The 21,870-nt window shown below is 40.6% G+C and overlaps 1 protein-coding gene and 1 long non-coding RNA gene across 5 annotated transcripts; one reads left to right on the forward strand and one right to left on the reverse strand.

Annotated features, from left to right (window-relative positions):
* Nucleotides 1–927: 927 nt before the first annotated feature.
* On the reverse strand, nt 928–17,929 carry LOC136696638 (uncharacterized). 2 transcript variants are annotated; one of them, XR_010802630.1, is made up of 3 exons: nt 17,814–17,929; nt 17,164–17,257; nt 928–2,455 (listed from the first exon to the last, which is right to left on the reverse strand). It is a non-coding gene; the product is annotated as an uncharacterized lncRNA (long non-coding RNA). The 2 variants fall into 2 exon arrangements; XR_010802631.1 differs by lacking the exon at nt 928–2,455 and adding an exon at nt 15,828–16,526.
* On the forward strand, nt 4,414–20,702 carry tfcp2 (transcription factor CP2). 3 transcript variants are annotated; one of them, XM_066671213.1, is made up of 16 exons: nt 4,414–4,700; nt 6,997–7,237; nt 8,183–8,334; nt 8,621–8,697; nt 8,796–8,901; nt 10,343–10,449; nt 10,556–10,708; nt 10,976–11,086; nt 11,313–11,401; nt 11,538–11,586; nt 14,858–14,951; nt 15,302–15,392; nt 16,925–17,031; nt 17,147–17,289; nt 17,483–17,534; nt 19,042–20,702. In XM_066671213.1, the coding sequence occupies exons 2-16, from the start codon at nt 7,116–7,118 to the stop codon at nt 19,077–19,079; spliced, it is 1,491 nt and encodes a 496-aa protein (XP_066527310.1). In that variant the 5' UTR covers nt 4,414–4,700; nt 6,997–7,115; the 3' UTR covers nt 19,080–20,702. The 3 variants fall into 3 exon arrangements, 2 of the variants coding, with proteins under 2 accessions (XP_066527310.1, XP_066527311.1); XM_066671214.1 differs by having other exon boundaries at nt 16,925–17,004; XR_010802629.1 differs by lacking the exon at nt 19,042–20,702 and having other exon boundaries at nt 16,925–17,033.
* Nucleotides 20,703–21,870: the final 1,168 nt, after the last annotated feature.

Here is a 21,870-nt window from a genome sequence, read left to right on the forward strand (position 1 = left end):
CCAGCTTCTCAGTGATTGGACAGTGGGCGGGATCACAGGCTGAAACACAAACGAGGTCTGCTCCTGAAGGGAAACCCCTCAAAGAGAATATAATGGCTGCAGCACTGCTGTCAGAGATGCCTATGCTTCAAATTTACGTTTGCTTAATCTCTGATCACACACCCAGGTTTTATAATTAATTAATTCATTATCTGTAACCCTTATCCAGTTCAGAGTCGCGGTGGGTCCAGAGCCTACCTGGAATCATTGGGCGCAAGGCGGGAATACACCCTGGAGGGGGCGCCAGTCCTTCACAGGCAACACAGACACACACTCAAACCTACGGACACTTTGAGTCGCCAGTTCACCTACCAACGTGTGTTTTTTGGACCATGGGAAGAAACCAGAGCACCCGGAGGAAACCCACACAGACACAGGGAGAACACACCACCTCCTCACAGACAGTCACCCGGAGGAAACCCACGCAGACACAGAGAGAACACACCACACTCCTCACAGACAGTCACCCGGAGGAAACCCACGCAGACACAGGGAGAACACACCACACTCCTCACAGACAGTCACCCGGAGGAAACCCACGGAGACACAGAGAGAACACACCACACTCCTCACAGACAGTCACCCGGAGAAAACCCACGCAGACACAGGGAGAACACACCACACTCCTCACAGACAGTCACCCGGAGCAGGAATCGAACCCTCAACCTCCAAGTCCCTGGAGCTGTGTGACTACAACACTACCCGCTTCACCACCGTGCCGCCATTTTATAATTAAGTACAGTAAATATGTTACAGATTGCTCCTTTAATACCATGGTGTCAGATTTTGTGGAGTTTCTAAAGTTGGACAAACACTTATCAAATAGATTATGCATGATGTATTTTAAAGAGCAAATCAAATCAAATCAAATTTATTTATATAGCGCTTTTCACAACTGATGTTGTCACAAAGCAGCTTCACAGAATTCCAGTAAGACAAGATTTGACATGAAATGTAAAGACAAATGTAAAACCCTCAAGTGAGCAAGCCAGGGGTGACAGGGGCAAGGAAAAACTCCCCCAGCTGAGGAAGAAACCTTGGGAGGAACCAAGGCTCACAAGGGGTGACCCATCCTCCTCTGGTCAATCTACTGGTGATGATAGTTAGTAGTCCATGAGAACTTCAGTGTAGGGACAGCTTCAAGGCACTTGGTGGTTGCTGGAGCGTGGGCAGCTGGTCTGAAGCGTGGAGGAGGATCTCGACAGTCATCCATCAGTGTCCAGACAGACAGGTGGGCAGTCGTTTACTCGGAAAGATGTAAAGGGATGGAATTAGTTTTGAACTGTTTTGTGTTTGTAAAGTAGAAAATATGAAAATTTCCAGAGTGTGGCTAATGACTCCGGCAGATCTGACTATGACAGCATTAACTAAAAGGAGAGAACCAGGAGGACACACAGACACGGGAGCATCCTGAAACACTGGCATCCCTCCGCTCCACCGTCAACAAACCTGAGTGATCGCGAGAAACGGCGGGACGACAGCACCAGCATCTCAGTTTACTATAATTCCCTGTGTCCATGGACCCCCCGGATCTGCCGCCTTTATCTATGGGGGAGCATTAGCTACCAAATGATAAACTAAACAAATGAGTTTTTAGCCTACATTTGAAGATTGCGACTGTGTCTGAGTCCTGAACATTTTCTGGAAGAGCAGTGCTGACAATGATCCCCCACTCTAATAGTACCTACAGGTTGTAACTGCAGAACTACAGATTGCACTAATGTGGTCAGTGGAGCCGATGAGTGTAAACAAAGTGGTTTTAATGAACAAATGTGTTGGATTAATCCTAAAATCCTCAAAATTTGTTTTTCTCTTCACTGTAGTGGCCCTACAACATTATTATAAACCTGCTTCTCACGCAAAGGCACAAACATTGAATATCCATCAGGAAATCCAAAGTATGGATTCTAAAACATAAAGACACAAAGACATTGTTATAAAGGTAATGATGTGTAGAAATGTCAATAAAAATAGAGCAAATTCACATTTCCAATGATGCGTAATTATTATGACTTTATTCTCAAAATATTTATAATTTTAATTTGAAATAAGGGCAAACATATTGAAATACTACGAAATTAATTATTGAAATCTTGTAGGTTTTTTTGTGTGTATTGTTATTTTTTATGGTTCATTACATTTCATTAAAATGCTGCAGTGTGTGTGTGTGTTTTCAATTATATCATCTTATCGAGTGATCAAAAAGTAAATTAAAAAACAGTTTATAAATAGAATAATTTTTTGTAGCCCTTAATACTAACCTTAAATTGTTATAATAGTAGTAATGACAGTATTGTTCTGTTCTGAATCTGAATGCAGGGTCCCATCGTGACAGTGGCCCAGTCTCCAGTGGTGATCGCACCGCAGCCTTCAGCAGGGAAGTTGGCCTCTTCTCTCTCCTCAGCTGTTCCTATTGCTTGTGCAGAAATGCCCACCGTTGGCCAACTTGTCAACAGTAGGTTTACACTCAATATCTTTCTAATTGCATCCTCATGCAGTTTAAAGTCTCTCTGTCTTTAACTTGCGATTAATCATGAATAATCACAGAATACCTGTGAGATTAACACAAGGACACTAAAATGAATATTTTATTCATGAACTGTAAAGATTACAAAATTCTTTATTACGACAAATAATATTGTTAATGGAAGGTGTGTCAAAACACATCCCAACGCATTTATAACTGGACCTGGTTTTGTTTATGCCTAGGACTGCACTGTATTTTTGTTAAACATAATATTGAATTTAAATATGTATATAAGCCTTTTTCGCGCTTTAATCATGCATCGATATTGATTCTCACATCCTACGTTATATTCCGTGGATGTTGTCGTCATCAAATGTACAAGGTCTGGATCAAAAATAATTTGGACCATACATGACACATTAAGGGCTGACCAGTATGACATCATACACTACATACCACTGAGAGATTATGTAGCAATATATTCATAATATAATCCAAATAATGTAATGGAGGGCTGTCTCCTCAGTTCTGTCTCTGGGAGCTGAGGGGTTGCGCAGGGAGAGCCATGTCTCCAGTTGCTCCATCTCTGGGAGCAGTGTTTCCTGCTCACAGTCAGTTGCGCTATTCTAATGAGTTGTGCTAACATTGATTATCTTCTAGGGGTAATAGCTAAGATTTGTACAGAAAGTCAATATATTTGGTGCTAGTCTGTTTTTTTTTTAAATAGCTCACTGGAAACTGAATCTAGCTGATTTACAAGGTCAATACATCACGACTTAACAAGTAGATTGGGTGTTCCAGCTTCTCAGTGATTGGACAGTGGGCGGGATCACAGGCTGAAACACAAACGAGGTCTGCTCCTGAAGGGAAACCCCTCAAAGAGAATATAATGGCTGCAGCACTGCTGTCAGAGATGCCTATGCTTCAAATTTACGTTTGCTTAATCTCTGATCACACACCCAGGTTTTATAATTAATTAATTCATTATCTGTAACCCTTATCCAGTTCAGAGTCGCGGTGGGTCCAGAGCCTACCTGGAATCATTGGGCGCAAGGTGGGAATACACCCTGGAGGGGGCGCCAGTCCTTCACAGGCAACACAGACACACACTCAAACCTACGGACACTTTGAGTCGCCAGTTCACCTACCAACGTGTGTTTTTTGGACCATGGGAAGAAACCAGAGCACCCGGAGGAAACCCACACAGACACAGGGAGAACACACCACCTCCTCACAGACAGTCACCCGGAGGAAACCCACGCAGACACAGAGAGAACACACCACACTCCTCACAGACAGTCACCCGGAGGAAACCCACGCAGACACAGGGAGAACACACCACACTCCTCACAGACAGTCACCCGGAGGAAACCCACGGAGACACAGAGAGAACACACCACACTCCTCACAGACAGTCACCCGGAGAAAACCCACGCAGACACAGGGAGAACACACCACACTCCTCACAGACAGTCACCCGGAGCAGGAATCGAACCCTCAACCTCCAAGTCCCTGGAGCTGTGTGACTACAACACTACCCGCTGCACCACCGTGCCGCCATTTTATAATTAAGTACAGTAAATATGTTACAGATTGCTCCTTTAATACCATGGTGTCAGATTTTGTGGAGTTTCTAAAGTTGGACAAACACTTATCAAATAGATTATGCATGATGTATTTTAAAGAGCAGTGCTGACAATGATCCCCCACTCTAATAGTACCTACAGGTTGTAACTGCAGAACTACAGATTGCACTAATGTGGTCAGTGGAGCCGATGAGTGTAAACAAAGTGGTTTTAATGAACAAATGTGTTGGATTAATCCTAACCCCCCCCCCCCCCCCCGCTCTCTCTCTGACCTCGGACTCTCAGTGCTGCAGGGGGCAGTGTTGCACCCGGTCTCACAGACGCTGAAGAAGACGATATTATTGCGGATATTACTGCAGTCTAGTGAACAGAACATATAAACAAACACTTATAAATAATTTATAAAAGACTTTAGTGTCTGCGTGTGGACCGCAGGCCGGTCGGGACCAGCTGCCAGTTCCGGTTTTAACGGTTTTCTTGGAAAAGGGACGGTTCACCCTCCGACTCCAGCCGCCGTTCTCGAGCCGAGCCGTGTTTACTCCACTCCGGATTAAAACATGGCGTGAACGATGAGAGTCTCCAGAAAAGTCGCCCGGTTCTAGCCGAGGGTGAGTGTTTAAACCACAACAGCAGCCTCAAAGTTGAGACAGCTGTAATATCTCACTCTTACTATTGATCGAACCAGACAAGAGAAGCACGTCCCTGAACTAGGAAGCTGAAGTTGGCTTCTTCTTCGACTTTCCGTTCCACCTTAAACACTGCAGGCAGTAAGTGTTGCGCTATTTAAGGTGGAACGGAAAACTCGAATTTGAAGCCGACTTCAGCTTGGTCTTCGTCTGCGGGGACTCTCGGTATTCATAGTTCAATCTTTTTCGCGCTGTTTGGGTGATTTGAGGTGAGTTTTCAATACGGCTGCTAAGGGGTGGACCATTCCCCATGAATTTCCAGTAAATTACAGGTAACTTTCCATGGGAACTTTAACTCGAGAACTTTGGAAATATTCCAAAATGTAAACTTTCCATGAACATTTTGGGAACTTTGGGAATTTATTGGAATTAATGGGAAATATTGGATAATTTAAAGGAATTATATCATTCACTATCTTAAATGTACCTTTTTTTTTAACATTACAAACAATATTTATGACATATGTGATGTCATAGTTGATGGACGTGGCATTTTTCTGTTAAATAAAATGACAAAGTGTTAAAATACTAAAGCAAATTTCCACCGGGTGACTGTCTGTGAGGAGTGTGGTGTGTTCTCCCTGTGTCTGCGTGGGTTTCCACCGGGTGACTGTCTGTGAGGAGTGTGGTGTGTTCTCCCTGTGTCTGCGTGGGTTTCCTCCGGGTGACTGTCTGTGAGGAGTGTGGTGTGTTCTCCCCGTGTCTGCGTGGGTTTCCTCCGGGTGACTGTCTGTGAGGAGTGTGGTGTGTTCTCTCTGTGTCTGCGTGGGTTTCCTCCGGGTGACTGTCTGTGAGGAGTGTGGTGTGTTCTCTCTGTGTCTGCGTGGGTTTCCTCCGGGTGACTGTCTGTGAGGAGTGTGGTGTGTTCTCCCCGTGTCTGTGTGGGTTTCCTTCTGACGACTGTCTGTGAGGAGTGTGGTGTGTTCTCCCCGTGTCTGCGTGGGTTTCCTCCGGGTGACTGTCTGTGAGGAGTGTGGTGTGTTCTCCCCGTGTCTACGTGGGTTTCCTCCGGGTGACTGTCTGTGAGGAGTGTGGTGTGTTCTCTCTGTGTCTGCGTGGGTTTCCTCCGGGTGACTGTCTGTGAGGAGTGTGGTGTGTTCTCCCTGTGTCTGTGTGGGTTTCCTCCGGGTGACTGTCTGTGAGGAGTGTATTGTGTTCTCCCTGTGTCTGCGTGGGTTTCCCCCAGGCGAATGTCTGTGAGGAGTTTGGTGTGTTGTCTGCGTGGGTTTCCTCCAGGTGCTTCAGTTTCCCCCGACAGTCCAAAAACACACACTGGTAGGTGGATTGGCGACTCAAAAAGTTTCCATAGGTGTGAGTGAATGTGTGTGTCGCTCTGTGAAGGACTGGCGCCCCCTCCAGGGTGTGTTCCTGCCTTGCGACCAGTGACTCTGGGTAGGCTCCAAACCCACCATGACCCTGAACTGGATAAGCGACAATGAATGAATAATTCTTGGTTACAGAAACCCACTGAGGCAATAAAATATAGGTAGTTAGCCTGCCCTAGCCTTGGTAAGCTAACCTCCTGCTAGCCTTGGTAGTCTCTTGAATGAAATTATAATCTTATAAATGTAATCTTATAAAAAGTGATGAGGTTTTAGAGGTTTAATGACTGAAGGGACTTTATATCTTAGCTGCCCATTCTTTTGTATGTGATCACACCTTTGCCATTTGATGTTTATCATATTATTTTACGTTCACAGAGCGTCTAATAGAGCGGGAGAAAGGGCCTAACAGGCTTTTTTTCCTGTGCTGACAGATGCTGTATACACTAGTCATTACACTGCAGTTTAGAAAGTTATTCCATACTTCAGCAGGGATTTGATTTGCTGCTTTTGTACTTTATGTTTTTGTTATTTATGTGCTTTTCTGCCTTTTTCAAGCAGTGCTCTGTACTCAAGTAAAACCTTGATGGACTGTTATTTTATTATGCCATTTTAAAATAATAATGCTAATTGTCAGGTAGGCTAACATTCAGGGGAAAGGAGCGTATGATGTACTTAGTGTTTGTTGGTTTAAGCAGCATTTACGGAGCCTGGACATATACAAGTTAATTCAGCTGCAAGCCTAGGTTCTTAACCTCAAACAGTTAGACATTAGAGTTTGTGATAAATATTAAAGGTGCAGGTACCGGTCTAAAACAGTCCAGTTGTTTTATTTTAAATCCATAAGCATGGGTCACTTTACAATCTCTGCAGTTATATTTCTTCCACCTGCACAGGTGTGTGTGTGTGTGTGTATGTGTGTGTGTGCGTGTGTGTGGGGGCTGCCCAAAAAACCGGAAGGGACTTGAGGCCATTGCGGTTGTGCTCAAAAGTAGTCAGATCGGAGAGCTCAGCCATGGCGTGGGCTTTGAAGTTACCGCTCGCTGATGAAGTGATCGAGTCTGGTCTGGTGCAGGACTTTGACGCAAGTCTATCCGGCATTGGACAGGAGCTTGGAGCTGGAGCCTATAGTATGAGGTAAAGTAATGAGGAGCACTGGATTTCATTTCTGTTGGTTTTTTAAGATGTAGAGACTACAGTTGAGTTTGCTTAATGGCTCTTGAGTGAATATAGTGGTCTTTCATCATTTTAGTGACAATTAGAAGCAGGCTATAAACCGTTTACAGTTTCTCAAATTCAGAGGAAGTACATAAGATGTTATATATAATTTATTATTGTGTAAAGTCTTGTTTATATCAGTCACATTTACTCCATAATAGGTATTTATGTAGGTTTTAGATGGGTTTTTACTTTTTTTTTTTTTTTATTATTAGCGAATACTAAAAGTGTAACTGAAGTACATTTGTGTGCACAGTTTAGTTAAAAATAATTAGTTACGATTTTGCAGTTATGTTAGAATTTATTTTATTGACCCGATGGATGGTACACTGACTGCCTTGTGATTGGTCACAGTACATTTAGCTTGAGATTTAACATTTATATTTTAGAGGAGTAGTGCATCAAAAAGACTGCCAGATGCACAGGGAGGTTACACTGTGCTTAAATATGTATTAGATATAGTTTACTGGCTTTAGATTTAATAGACATTGACAGATGTGTCTTGATTTCATTTTCATGGTTTAATATGGTATCGTTTTTATTCACCCTCAGGTACTTACATACTGTTTGATTACAGCAATAAACCTTTGGTGTAAAAATGGCTTTGTCGGCTCTGAGCTCTCCTGATGGGAATCACTGTTTAGTCATTAATAATCAAAGGAATGTAGAACAGTATTGAATTGCAGATAGGCTTCTGACCAAGTGGCTGTTTTTTTGTTTAGTGAGAAATGTACAATTGTCATGTTTCAGTTTTTCTTAATTATTATGAAGTCATTTTGATTCTATGTTTGAAACTCTATAAATAAATATATTTATCAGAAATCTAAAAATCCCCCCTGGCTTCTTTTTTTTTCTCCTAAACAGTGATGTACTGGCTCTACCCATCTTTAAACAGGAAGAATCCAATCTTCCTCCTGACAATGAGAATAAGATTCTTCCCTTCCAGTATGTTTTGTGTGCTGCCACATCACCTGCTGTGAAGCTACACGATGAGACGCTCACCTACCTCAACCAAGGTGTGCTGATTTTTAAAGACTACATATAGACAGAAAACATAGAGAAGCATGAGTTTTCTACAAATAATATTTGCCAGTAATAATTTTGAGGTACAAAATAATATACTCTTCTCGCCCTGAAATCTGCATTGTATATTGTTAAAAAAAGACATCCATACATGGAGTGTGTAGGTTTGGATTGTGTAGTTTCCTACTGGTCTGCATTGGAAACATTGACACAACATGGGAACTGACTGTACATCTGTTGAAATAGGCTTTCGTTTCTTATCTTTACTTGTGCTTGTAGGGCAGTCTTACGAAATTCGAATGCTGGACAATCGGAAAATGGGTGAGCTCCCGGAGATCACAGGCAAAATGGTGAAGGTAAGATGATATCTCACTCAAGTGACATCTGAGCCTCTGTGAAGCCGTACTGGGGCTCTTTTGCTTACTGTCTGCTGTTCTGGACTTGCTCCCTGCAGAGCATCATCCGTGTGGTGTTCCACGACCGGAGGCTGCAGTATACAGAGCACCAACAGCTGGAAGGCTGGCGCTGGAATCGACCAGGAGATAGAATCCTCGACCTAGGTGAGTATTTTGAAGTCTGCGTGGGTTTCAGTTTGCTGTGCATTCTGGATAATTTTTCATTCCTGTTTTCACAGGGTGGGTGGGGAGTTGGGGGGGAGAGGCTTTGTTTGTGTCTCACTTATTGATTTGAATGCTGCTGTTTTTTCTACTCAGACTAAGGGTGAAATTCATATTCAGACAGTGAGTCCAATATGAATGCCTATGACACAAAGAAGACATTAGCATGCTGGGTGTATATTCTTAGCTAATGTGAGCTAACGTTATGTATGAAATATGTAAATAACATTTTGTGATTTGATACAATATGTTGGAAACAGTCACTGTGTATAGTAGCCGCCATATTGGGGACTCATTCATTACTCAAACACACAGCTCAAATGACAACTGTAATATGTAAATTTTTTTTAAAAATTTATTTCATCACTTTTAGTCCTCATTTAGACGTTATCTGTTTATCTGTGTCAGTCCGTAGAGGATCTCAGGCTGCGTTAAAAATAGTGCCATACTCCTTACATAGTGTATACCATAGATAATATAATAATACTGCAGTCAATGCACTAATTCAACAGGGAAATGTGAAGCATACAGCTGGCTAAACATTGTTTTCAACATACAACGAAATATGTGAGGAAAAATGTTATTTTATGACCTATACTGTGCTCTACAGGTGGTGTAGAGAGACATTTGGGGTTTGGCCTCGCTGCAGTGTGGAAAGATCACTCACTTTTTCAGACAAGGGGAACTACATTATTAAGCCAAGTCAGAAATCTGTTCCATTCTTAGAGTGCAGGGACAGCAGGATCAGATTATTTACATGTTAACAGTGGGAGGATGATGAGACAAAATATGTGTCTGTATACTTATACACACAAAAACAAAACACGAGTGAAATAAGATGAAAGCTGAAGATTTTATATGTTCTCTGTGTGAATAACTAACTCACATTCTGACAAAAGAGCAGAGAAACGCATTACAGTCTGACGCTAAGAGTTTTCCATTAGATCATGTGACGAAAAAGGCTAATGTAGCTAACTGATTTTTAACAGTATTTTAATAGTTTAGCCTTCTCAATGTGCTACACGGTGGGATCCCTTACCCCCCATGATGCAAAGAGGCGGTGGATGAAGACTCTGCCTCCAAATGCTGTGAGACTCTCTCCAGTGCAGGGAGAGGAGCTGTGTATGAGATAAATCTGTCCATCTTTCGCATCCATTTAGATAAGTGCTGAATAATGAAAAACAGAAACCAAAAAAAAACAAACAAACAAACACGACTGCAACCCATGCATATAATGATCTGAGAATGCAAATAATTTAATTTAATAAGTGTAAGTGCTCATGGTGCTAGCTAAATGACCACAGACTGATATCTGCTGCTGTTTATGTTAATTATTATAGTATGTTCAGTTCTTATAATAAAAAGATTTTTTCCAATTCTCCAGATATCCCTATGTCAGTGGGCATTGTGGACCCCAGGGCAAACCCTACACAGCTCAATACAGTAGAGTTCCTATGGGACCCATTAAAGCGGACTTCAGTCTTCATTCAGGTATCTTATTTCATTCTGGGATGTCTTAGAGTGATGTTTGAATAATATATAGTAGCTATTATAAATGGTGGATGGCTTCATCAGTTCTTCGTTACTGTGGTTTTAGGTTCATTGCATCAGCACAGAGTTCACAATGCGCAAGCATGGCGGTGAGAAGGGGGTGCCTTTCCGCATCCAAATTGATACGTTCAAGGAGAATGAAGCAGGAGAGTACACCGAACACCTTCACTCTGCCAGCTGCCAAATCAAAGTCTTCAAGGTGGGAGCAGTGTTGTTTTTTGCCTTTTAATTCACCATAACTGAATGCTGAATAAATAATGTGCCCTTAATTATACTATACATCTGTCTGTAGGAGTTATATAGTCATCTAGAAACAAACATTTGATATCAGTTAAATCTGCAAATAATCACAGCCAGTCATGTGTAGGATATGTTCTACCAAATATTGGTCAAACTAAAGTATGATATACTCCAAATTAACAATACTCCTTGTAGCTTTGTTGGTCTTATTTGCCATCATTTGTAGCCCAAAGGTGCAGACAGAAAGCAGAAGACAGACAGAGAAAAGATGGAAAAAAGGGCACCTCAGGAAAAGGAAAAATACCAGCCATCATATGAAACTACCATCCTTACCGAGGTTTGTGTCTGGAAATGCTATACACACACACACACACACACATTATATATACACCTGTATATAATAGGTGAATTTATTAATACACAATTATTATGGTTTATGCAATAACACAATTTAATATTTGTTTGATTTTAGTGGAGACAGTTGACAGTTTTAAAGTTCCTCTGTGTTAAATCCTGACATTCTCAGTGTGCAATATTTATTTGTTTGTCATTTCTTCCTACAGTGCTCACCTTGGCCTGAGGCTACTTATTTAAATAACTCTCCATCACCAGGCTTCAGCAGCACCCACAACAGCTTCCCTGTCATTGAAGGGTAAGAAGCACCTGTCCATGTTTGATGCACTTCAGATTTTACAGTTTATTTATTGCTTCGTGTCCTGTTCTTGTTCTTATTTTTATTTTCTTCATAATAACCCTTGTGTATCCTGATCTGGTCCTCTTGCTTGTAGGAATGGGTCACCAAATCACCAACCAGAACCTGTGGTGCCGGTAGCAGATGTGAGTGGCCCTTCTCTTCTGTACCTTTTTCTTTCTTTTTAAATTAGGCCATGACTACATCCTTTAAAATGTCTTAAACATTTGTATGCAAAAGTTTGGACACAAAAGCACACATTTTGACAGTTTTTGAAGTGAAAAGGACAATGGCTGCAGTACTATTATACGTTTATTTATTATTTCCTTCCCTGTAAAACTGAGAAGATGCTGAACACGCTTATCTTCGTCATCTGATCTAACATACCTTTGCAAAGATGCTATATTTGGAGGGGGTAATGTCATGTTTATTATGAATAAATGATTTGTTAAACAGTAATTAATAACCCCAATACTCCACAACAATCTACAAAAGAGTTATGTAGAGTTCATATTGTTCTAAAGTGCTAACGAAAGACTAAGCTTCCTTATGATAAATTAGGAAACAAAAAACAAAATAAACACTCGATTGCTTGTGTTACGATCTTATGTCCATCAAAAAGGAGATACTAGCTATTTGTTTATTAGTGTGTTCAGTTGTATGCACTTTAAATTTATTTTTATAGTTAGCAATAAGTAAATAATAAGTAGGAGTGTATTAACATGGACCTCTTCTAGCTTGAGAGACACAATATGTACTTGGCCGATATATTATTATATATGGTATATAGAAAAGAAAAAATGACTTTCAACCACAGAGCATACATTAACTACACCTAATAATCTTAAAGATGCAATTAAAAAGTACAGATATGTACAAATACAGAAGGAAAAGGTTTGTCCTTTGGTAAAATAATTGTTTTGCTTTAATCCAATGGGAATTTCCATTAAATACAAAAAGATAAAACATCGGTAATAAGTATCGTATGGGCTACACCAAGGTGCCACTTATCGGTTATGGTATCAGCCCAAAGAAATTCAGTATCGGTACATACCTAATTCTAGCTGTCTGAGACCAGGAGTCCAAGAGAGCACGATTTGGCCTCGATGTGTGTGTGGATAGAATGACTGTCCTTACCTCATCACAAGTACTGTACTACCCTACCTTGGCAGCAGTTCAAAAAGGAACGGTAGTTGGCTTCACATGTCTCAGAGGAAACATGAGGTTGCCCTCACCGTCCCGGTTCGATGACATTGTATGTGACTGGGGGAATTGGCGACGATTTAATTGGGTGTAAATTTAAAAAAGACATATTTTTTTCACTGTATTTTATCATTATTGTTGTTAAAGTTGCACTAATAATGCAGTAATAGTTTCAGATCACTACATGCTTGAGTTCCACCTTCAGTCATCTTTCAGTTGGCAGTGTCATTCAACCCCTCATACCTGGCTCTTTGTGTGTTAATGATTGGCTTATGCATGTCCATACTCAGCCATCCTGTCTTAAAACCCTAAAATATACACTCTCAGTACTTACTGAGAATATCTAGGTATGGAAGCCTATTTCTGCCACATAAAATAATGATTAAAATGTTTTGTCATTAATATGTAAGATGCTATCTCAGAATTTTGAGATATCTCATTATTTAATATACAAAGTCAATATTTTAAGATGGTATCTCATTATTTTGAGATACTAAGCCAGTATATTGTAATAGTATGCTGTCTAAAAACAATGAGATCTCAAAATATTGACTTAATATCACAATATAATAAGATACTATCTCAAAATAATGAAATAATATAATAATATTGTATTAATATCTCAAAATAGGGCGGCACGGTGGCGCAGCAGGTAGTGTCGCAGTCACACAGCTCCAGGAACCTGGAGGTTGTGGGTTCGATTCCCGCTCCGGGTGACTGTCTGTGAGGAGTTGGTGTGTTCTCCCTGTGTCCGCGTGGGTTTCCTCCGGGTGCTCCGGTTTCCTCCCACAGTCCAAAAACACACATTGCAGGTGGATTGGCGACTCGAAAGTGTCCGTAGGTGTGAGTGAATGTGTGTGTGTCTGTGTTGCCCTGTGAAGGACTGGCGTCCCCTCCAGGGTGTATTCCCGCCTTGCGCCCGATGATTCCAGGTAGGCTCTGGACCCCCCGCCACCCTAAATTGGATAAGCGGTTACAGATAATGGATGGATGGATGGATAATATCTCAAAATATTGACATAGCAAATTGCATATGAATGGAAAGGCATGTTTTGACTGCATTACATTATATTATGTATTTATTATTCTAGTTGTTTGTTTCCATATTATATTTTACAGTAGATTGAGGGTATTGGCAGAATGTCTGGTCAAGTTATAGTTTTATATTACTGTACTTGATGTAACTTGATGACACAATAAACTCTTGTATAATGATACATTTTGGGACAAATGCTGCTTTACTACAAAGCTTTCTGTTAAGGGAATAGGGAGCAAGGGACATCACTAGGTATTGAGACACAGGCTTAGTGTTTGGTGAGGTTTCATACCCCATATAGTGGTATATGTAATTGTCTTGGCGCTAAAGCACCACTAAGGCGCTAAGGGGTTTTATGTCATAGGAAGACTGACTATTTTGTACATCATCTTAAAATTGCTTTTGTAATTGAGTAATTTTGAAAAACAAAAAAGAAAGCAATATAAAATAGGAAAGTGCTCACTGTGCTGCTTTTATTTTTACTGTTACTGCTGTTTTCCTCCAATAAAGTGGTCCCAATCCTAACACGGCCTATTATCAATTTAGCCAAAGATTTATTTATTCAACCATGTTGTTGTGATGTTTCAAACTTAAAACCACACTATGTAAGATTTAGAGTTTTTGCTCATGGGCTCCCCCTATGGTTTCAGAGTATAATACGTTTTTACAGCACTGTCTTAAAATCAAGGGGGTGATTTCAGTAGTTACATAGTGTGGTTTCTAGTCTAGAGTAGAAACGACAGAGGCTCTATTCTCACTGATACAGCTCTGTGAATCATCACAGTCATTTTGAAGCTGGAATTTTAAGGTAAAAATACTGCCTAGTGTTGCTTTAATTGTACCTTCTTTTTACTTCTCTGTGCTGCCAGACAAGCTATTTCACATCATGCCTAGAGAGACTTAGACTTGTCATCTCTTTGGACACTGATGGCAGGGAGGTATATGTTAATATGCTGCTGTTTTGAACACTTAAAAACTAGAACGTACTTTAACAGTGACCTCTCAGGAAGGGCCAGATTTGTGGGAGTGAACGTTTTGTCCACGGTCTTGGAACTGGAACTGCTGTAGATGGATTTTTCAGTGGCGGGGAAAAAAAACAAAAAACCTAATTCCTAATGACTTTATGATCCTCACACTAAGGCCTACCTGTGTCCTTTCTCTCTGCTCTGAACAAACAGAATCTGTTGCCCACGGCAACACCACAGGAAGCGCAGCAGTGGCTCCATAGAAACCGTTTTTCGCCTTTCTGCCGTCTCTTCACAAACTTCTCGGGTAATGGGTCGTTCCAGGTGCATCACATACCATACAGCTCTCATATCTGTGTTTATGTCACTCAGCAACCATAGAGCACCTTACATAAACCCTGCAAAGACGAGTTTAGGCACATGCTTCATGCCTGTAGATCTAAACTGTTTACATTTTTTTTATCCATGAAACTGCAGGGTGTTGATTCTTTTTAGGGCAGAATATATAATTATGTTGTTGTCATGCTTTAGTTCTTTTGATTTTAGCGCTGAAATATGCGCATATGCTATTTTTAAAAGTTATTCATTATTTATTTACTTAAATTTACATTTTAAATCCAATTAAAACTTTTTTTTTTTGGCCGGGTGGATCATTAGGGGCAGACATGTTGAAGCTGACAAGGGAGGATGTCATTCAGATCTGTGGCCCAGCTGATGGAATACGACTGTTCAATGCTCTGAAAGGAAGGTGGGGATCCTCTTAGCACCTGAACATAATTTAACATTAATGGAGCACACGTTGTGAGTTACAGTTTTAACACAAAATATAGATTTTATTTTGAATGTCAGAGCATTGTTTGATTTTTCTCTCAGACTCTGAAGTTATTTGCTTAAATGTCGCTCAGTTAGAGTTACCTGGGTGTGCTGGTGTAGGGGTATTAACCTATGAATGTATGTTAAATTATGTTCTTAAGTGTACCATCAGAATTTACTCTGCTCCCTATCAGTCTCTATGCGGCTTATTATTAAGTTTGGGTGCTATTGTAATTACACTCTCAAAAATAGGTAGGGTAGAGGTACATTACTGTCACTAAAAGTGCAAACACTGTAAATGTACCTTTTTAAAAGCTACAGCAGTGGTTTTAAAGTCTGTTTGGTGTTCCTAAAGGTGCATTAAATTCTCTTCTCCAGGAGGAGATTTGAATATTTATAAAAATTTCTTTATAGAACTGCGTAAAATGAAAGAATATGATACATCCACTGTTAATTATGCAATAATACACAAGAGGGAAGGCTATAATGTGAGATATGGGCACTGGTGTGCTGTGGTTGTAGGCACGAGGCCGCAGATAAACGCATCAAATCAATAAAATGTCACGGTTTAACAAGTGTTTACAGCCGATTCAGATCTCAGTGATATACATCACACAGTAAACGATGCCAAAGTATCGCTCCAGAGCTGGTGAATGAGAGCAGCTGAGAAAAAAAGATGTGCCTCGACACGAGTTAAATACAATCACAGAAACCACATCGACGTAGCAATTTACTATTTTTTAATTTTTCATTTTATTTTCGGATTTTCTTTTGTTTACAAATCAGAAAGCAGAGTCCACTGGGTCATAACCTTTTACTCTGTTCAAAATAAAGTGCGTGAACGGAAAATTAACCTGTTCCCCGTTGGGTGAAAAAGTCCAGGTACAGCTCTGTCTTGTAGTGCTGGGGTCGTTGCTAGGTTACATGTACTTTGCGGAGTGATACCTGAAGAGCTTCAGCCAGAGTGCTATTATTGTGTAATATTGGCGCTCCTGGAACGTCTCTCAACCAATCACACTGCAGGGTCGGAAATAACGGTGGTAGAATATTGTGCAGTTACGATCCCAACCTAAAAGTAATAAATATGTACACTTGACAATACCAGATTTTTAGAATATACAGACACTGGAATTGACAAATAACGTTTAAATATTTTTAATAAATTAAACAAATCCACATTGTGTCTCCAGACCACAGGAAACCGGAGAACAGAACAAAAGGACATTTATTTAAAGTAGAATTTGAACCATGATGTGGTTGACATTAACTGCTGTACAAGCTTTAATGCTGATTTTCTTCTTTTCCATTACAGTTCACACACAGTGATTCACAGTGTGTGCGCACACATGGTCATATGCAGTATGAGTCAATCATTGTAGCCGTGTGTGTGTGTGTGTATCTGTACTCATATAGATTTGAATTAGTCAGCCCACACTGACTGCAATCTTTGTGTTTGTACATGTCCAGGGTGGTTCGCCCCAGACTCACAATCTACGTGTGCCAGGAGTCGCAGCAGGGCAGAGACCAGCAGCAGAAACACGAGAACGGTGATGGCTCCGGCAGCACCTTTTTTGGTGTGTTTGTGTGGGCGATGATAAGAGCTCATTTGCATTGTCACCAGTACATACCCATGTCAAGACAGCATATGAAAATTAACCTCTCTCTCTCTCTTGTGTTTTACCGCTGCAGTGTATCATGCGATTTACCTGGAGGAGTTAACAGCCATTGAACTCACAGAGAAGTTAGCCCAGCTTTTCAGCATATCTCCACGCCAGATCAGTCAGATTTTTAAACAGGGACCTACGGGCATTCATGTGCTGGTCAGCGATGAGGTATTGTTTCACTCTAACTTTCTTCCAGCCTCTGCTAAAGTTTAATGTGCTTTACAGATTGCTGTTAAGATTTCACTGCCCCACCCCCCACCCGTTTCTCAAGAATTTTATTGTGTAACACTAGAAACATCATCCAAAAAACATGTCCTGGTTTTTCTTCAGTGTGACTTTATTTTCTTTTTCCTTCTAACAGATGATTCAGAACTTTCAGGATGAAATGTGTTTCGTCTTGGACACAATGAAAGGTACACGAATTGAACCTTTTAAAAATATAGAGCAGTTTTCTAATTTGTTAACTCTTATCTGTAACACCAGGTAGGATTTTTACCTTTTTAAAATTACAGCTTCAAAATCATATTGATGGCTCACTGACCTGTAAGAGTGCCTAATCTCTAGAGGCTGACGGAGCGTCAGAAACACGTTGCTTGAATGTATTTCAGTTAGGACTCTGCTTCAGTTCTGACGGAATACGAACGTGTCACAAAAGCGATAGAAACGAGGATAAACAAAATATGAAGACTCACTTGGATGTGCAGCAGCCTGGCACGGTGTGTCTGTGTATTCGGGGTTTGTCAGGTTTTCGTCTGATTTTTGACAGTTGTAAAATGTCTCGTTTCCTGCTGGATTTCGAACTACAAACCCCCGCCTCATACTCCAGCCATGTACACGCCTCCTAGACGGTCGAGTGCTGCATGCGTATGCGTCTACCACGTTGTCTAGTGTGTTGGCGCGCTAATAGGGAAAATAGAGCCTCTGTCATGGCTACTTCAGGCTCAGCACTACAGAAACTGCATCATGGAACTGTGGGAAGGAGGGTAGGAAACCCCCCAGAAGCAAAAACACTGAATCTTACCTGGGGTTACTTTAATCCAAGTGTGCTGTTGATTTAACAAGTCCGTGTGATCAAGGAGACAAACTTCACACTAACTCACAACACATCTGCTCCTTTTAGAAGTATAAATTCCTTTTACTTTTACTGTATTTGTTTTTTTATATTTATTGTAAATAAATATTTTTTTATTCAAGCACCACGCTTATTGAAATAAGTTATTTTAAATAATTATAACAACCTGGAGGTAGCAGCAGGTAGTGTCGCAGTCACACGGCTCCAGGGACCTGGAGGTTGTGGGTTCGGTTCCTGCTCCGGGTGACTGTCTGTGAGGACTGTGGTGTGTTCTCCCTGTGTCTGCGTGGGTTTCCTCTGGGTGACTGTCTGTGAGGAGTGTGGTGTGTTCTCCCTGTGTCTGTGTGGGTATCCTCCGGGTGACTGTCTGTGAGGAGTGTGGTGTGTTCTCCCTGTGTCTGCGTGGGTTTCCTCCGGGTGACTGTCTATGAGGAGTGTGGTGTATTCGCCCTGTGTCTGTGTGGGTTTCCTCCGGGTGACTGTCTGTGAGGAGTGTTCTCCCTGTGTCCGCGTGGGTTTCCTCCGGGTGTTCCGGTTTCCTCCCACAGTCCAAAAACACACGTTGGTAGGTGGATTGGCGACTCAAAAGTGTCCGTAGGTGTGAGTGAATGTGTGTCTGTGCTGCCCAGTGAAGGACTGACGCACCCTCCAGGGTGTGTTCCCGCCGTACGCCCAATGATTCCAGGTAGGCTCTGGACCCACAGCGACCCTGAACTGGATAAGGGGTTACAGATAATGGATGAAAGAATATAACAACCTTAGATGCCTAAAACTTTTGCACAGTACTGTAGTTATATTGGCATAATGTATATTAAGAGTAACTCTACTGTTTGTTGCTGTATTTGCAGCTGAGGCGAGTGATGGATATCACATCATCTTGAAGTGAGAGCACAAAATGGGGGAAGAGAAACGCCCCCAGATTTCCATCAAGTAAAATCCCCCCATCCCCAGTCAGTACGCCCACCCACAGCTCCCTGCCCTCCACTCTTCCTGGACCGCGCTAACGATTGCTTTTGCTTGGAACGAGCACGGAGGCCTCCGCGGGAAAGTGGAGATGCGTCTGACCTGTCTGAAACCTTCCCGTCTTACTCTCCACAGAGTATCTGTACTGCCAGTACTGCCCCGCCCCCCCCAATACCCCAGCCCCTTTTTTTCAGCAGCTGATTTTCTTATTTTGCATCATCATTTAATTTTACTTTTTAAAAGTGTCTTTTCTTCAATGTCCTTTCATTAGCTGAAACTGGTGTGCCAAAATCTGTCGCCTGATTTAATGGATTTGTCATGAGTGTACCACTAGAATATACCTGGTCTGGTCTGGACTTTATGCCTCTCGCCACCACCACTTCCTTTCCACAGCCATTCATGAGAACTGCAGCATGAGTATTAACTATAGCTTCTTCACAAGATGCGGCAGAGCCTGTAGACAGGCGGAAGTGTGAGCACAGAAAAGGATATAAAAAGGGTCTTTCAGGTAGCTAAAGCAAGTGTAGCCTCTGGGTTTGTCACGCAGAGACCTTTCTAGACCCCTACAATAATGCACCTTGGAAAGTGTTTGTCGTTTTTGCCAACTTCCTCAGATTATGACGTTTTTACTGAAAGCCTACAAGAATGAGCAGCTCTGCAAATCAGTTCTCAGTTTTGTAGCGTTGGAGATACATAATCCTCCTGCGGTGCTGTTGTCCCATATGTTTTCAATTGCTTTAGTGTTATGATATAGTCAGGCTCCAGAGTCTGTAAGCTCATGCTTTCACAGAGAATGATTGGTGTAAGAGCATCTTATTGGTCTGATTAAATCATTTTTATATTTTGCTTTGGCTTGTCAGCTTCAAAGTACAGCATTTGAGCTACTCTCATGTGCGTCTTTTATTTTCCTTTTAAATTATTTTTATTTTGATGTGTATTTTTATATAAAACCAAACCCGTTTTTTCTTTTGCCAAACAAGTGGCTTAGACTCCAGTGGCTAGTACATGGCACACTACATATTGTTGTTAAATGAATTACTGTACTCTTCAGACAGTGGGCTTCATTGGCGTCACCAGGCATCCTTCAGCTGTTCTTTTGCTCTTCCTCCCATTGCACTCGTTATTGTCAGACATCCTTGTATTAAAATAGTTTTCACAGTTTCAAACTTTCATTTATATTTTTTAGGGGGATAACATCTTTATTGTTGCTTTTTTTTTTACACAAAAAGAATCATGTATACGTAATTATGTGAGTCTTTAATTCAACAGGTGTGTGTTGGTCATTCATGTTATGTATTTTTATTTTTTGGCTTTGATCACTGCAGTTCAAATTCATTTGGGGTAAAGAGCACATGCTTTAACTACTTGTGGAGGTAGAGGTGATCAGCTGTGCTAGATGTAAACAGGACAATGACGGAGAAGTCACTGTGGCATTATGTATTTTCCCCTTTTCCCCATACTATTACAACCATTAAAATGACTTACACATACTTTCTGTACATTGTGTGTCGGTTCAATTGAATGAATGATCAGTCGAGTAATTAAAGTGACCACACCATTAAAAAAAGGATGCATTGCTTTCTTAAAACTTGAACATAATTTTACATTTAAAATGTTTTAAATATTGAAATTATTATTATAATTGCTGATTTATTAAGAAGGTAACTGTAACCGATACGTATTTTAAAATGTAACACTTATAGGTTTTAAAAATCTAAATGTATAAGCAAATAGCATTTTTAAACACGCAGCTTTGTTTATGTGTAATGATTCAGTGTTGACTGATGATCATTCGATTTCTCTTCTTTGAGAAGGGATCTGAATACTACCTGACAATACAAAACAAATTTACACATTCTACCAGAGAGGTCAGCAAAGCTACTAGTTATAACTTTAACAACACCTTTACAGCTTTAACAACACCTCCAAACCACAGGGACTTGTCTGAACACATGATCAGTGGCATGTGCTGGACGTTAACAGAGATATTAGTTTGTACTGAATTTTCAAAAAAGAAAAGAGATTTTCAGAGCTTTTACTGTGTTTTGGCTCACTTTATCTACAACCAGGATAGTTTAGGGTTAGGGTCATTAACAATTCCTCATTGAGAAGGACAACAGAAAAGCAATTAAGTGGTTGTTATGAAATTAACTTGAAAGTATTTGGTGTGCTGCATATATATATATATATTTATCTTTAGGCATGTCACAGACTATAAAACATTTTTCACAAAAAACTCGACACAAAAACACAATTTCTTGTTCTAAATTGATTTTTTTCACAAAGTCCACCAAATACACAGTAAAAAGCAAAATTGCAGTTTTCAAAATTCAAGTAATACTAAAATTAATGATGATGTAATGAATAGCAATGATCGTCCTGACCGTTATTAAAGGAGCAAAAAGTAATTTTTTCCCATGATATTCTTCACATTATTAAACAGCCATTATACTGACACCTGGTGGTCTGAATGTATTAAATATTCTGTCTATACCTAGCCACCCCAATGAGGGCTTATTAGAGAATAACCAAGATACAATCTATTTCTTCACCTGTAAGTTGCACTTATATAAAATGTTAATAAATATTTTCAATCTTCCAGATCTCTTTAAACCTGCATTGTGGTAATTAACTGATAAATAGCCACTATCTTGAATACTGGTTGTTCTTGAAAGGTAGGGTGCTGACAGTGAGTCATATTAGCATTTTTACTC

This window comes from Hoplias malabaricus, chromosome 5 (genome assembly GCF_029633855.1).
Source record: "Hoplias malabaricus isolate fHopMal1 chromosome 5, fHopMal1.hap1, whole genome shotgun sequence".
Taxonomy (NCBI): domain Eukaryota; kingdom Metazoa; phylum Chordata; class Actinopteri; order Characiformes; family Erythrinidae; genus Hoplias; species Hoplias malabaricus.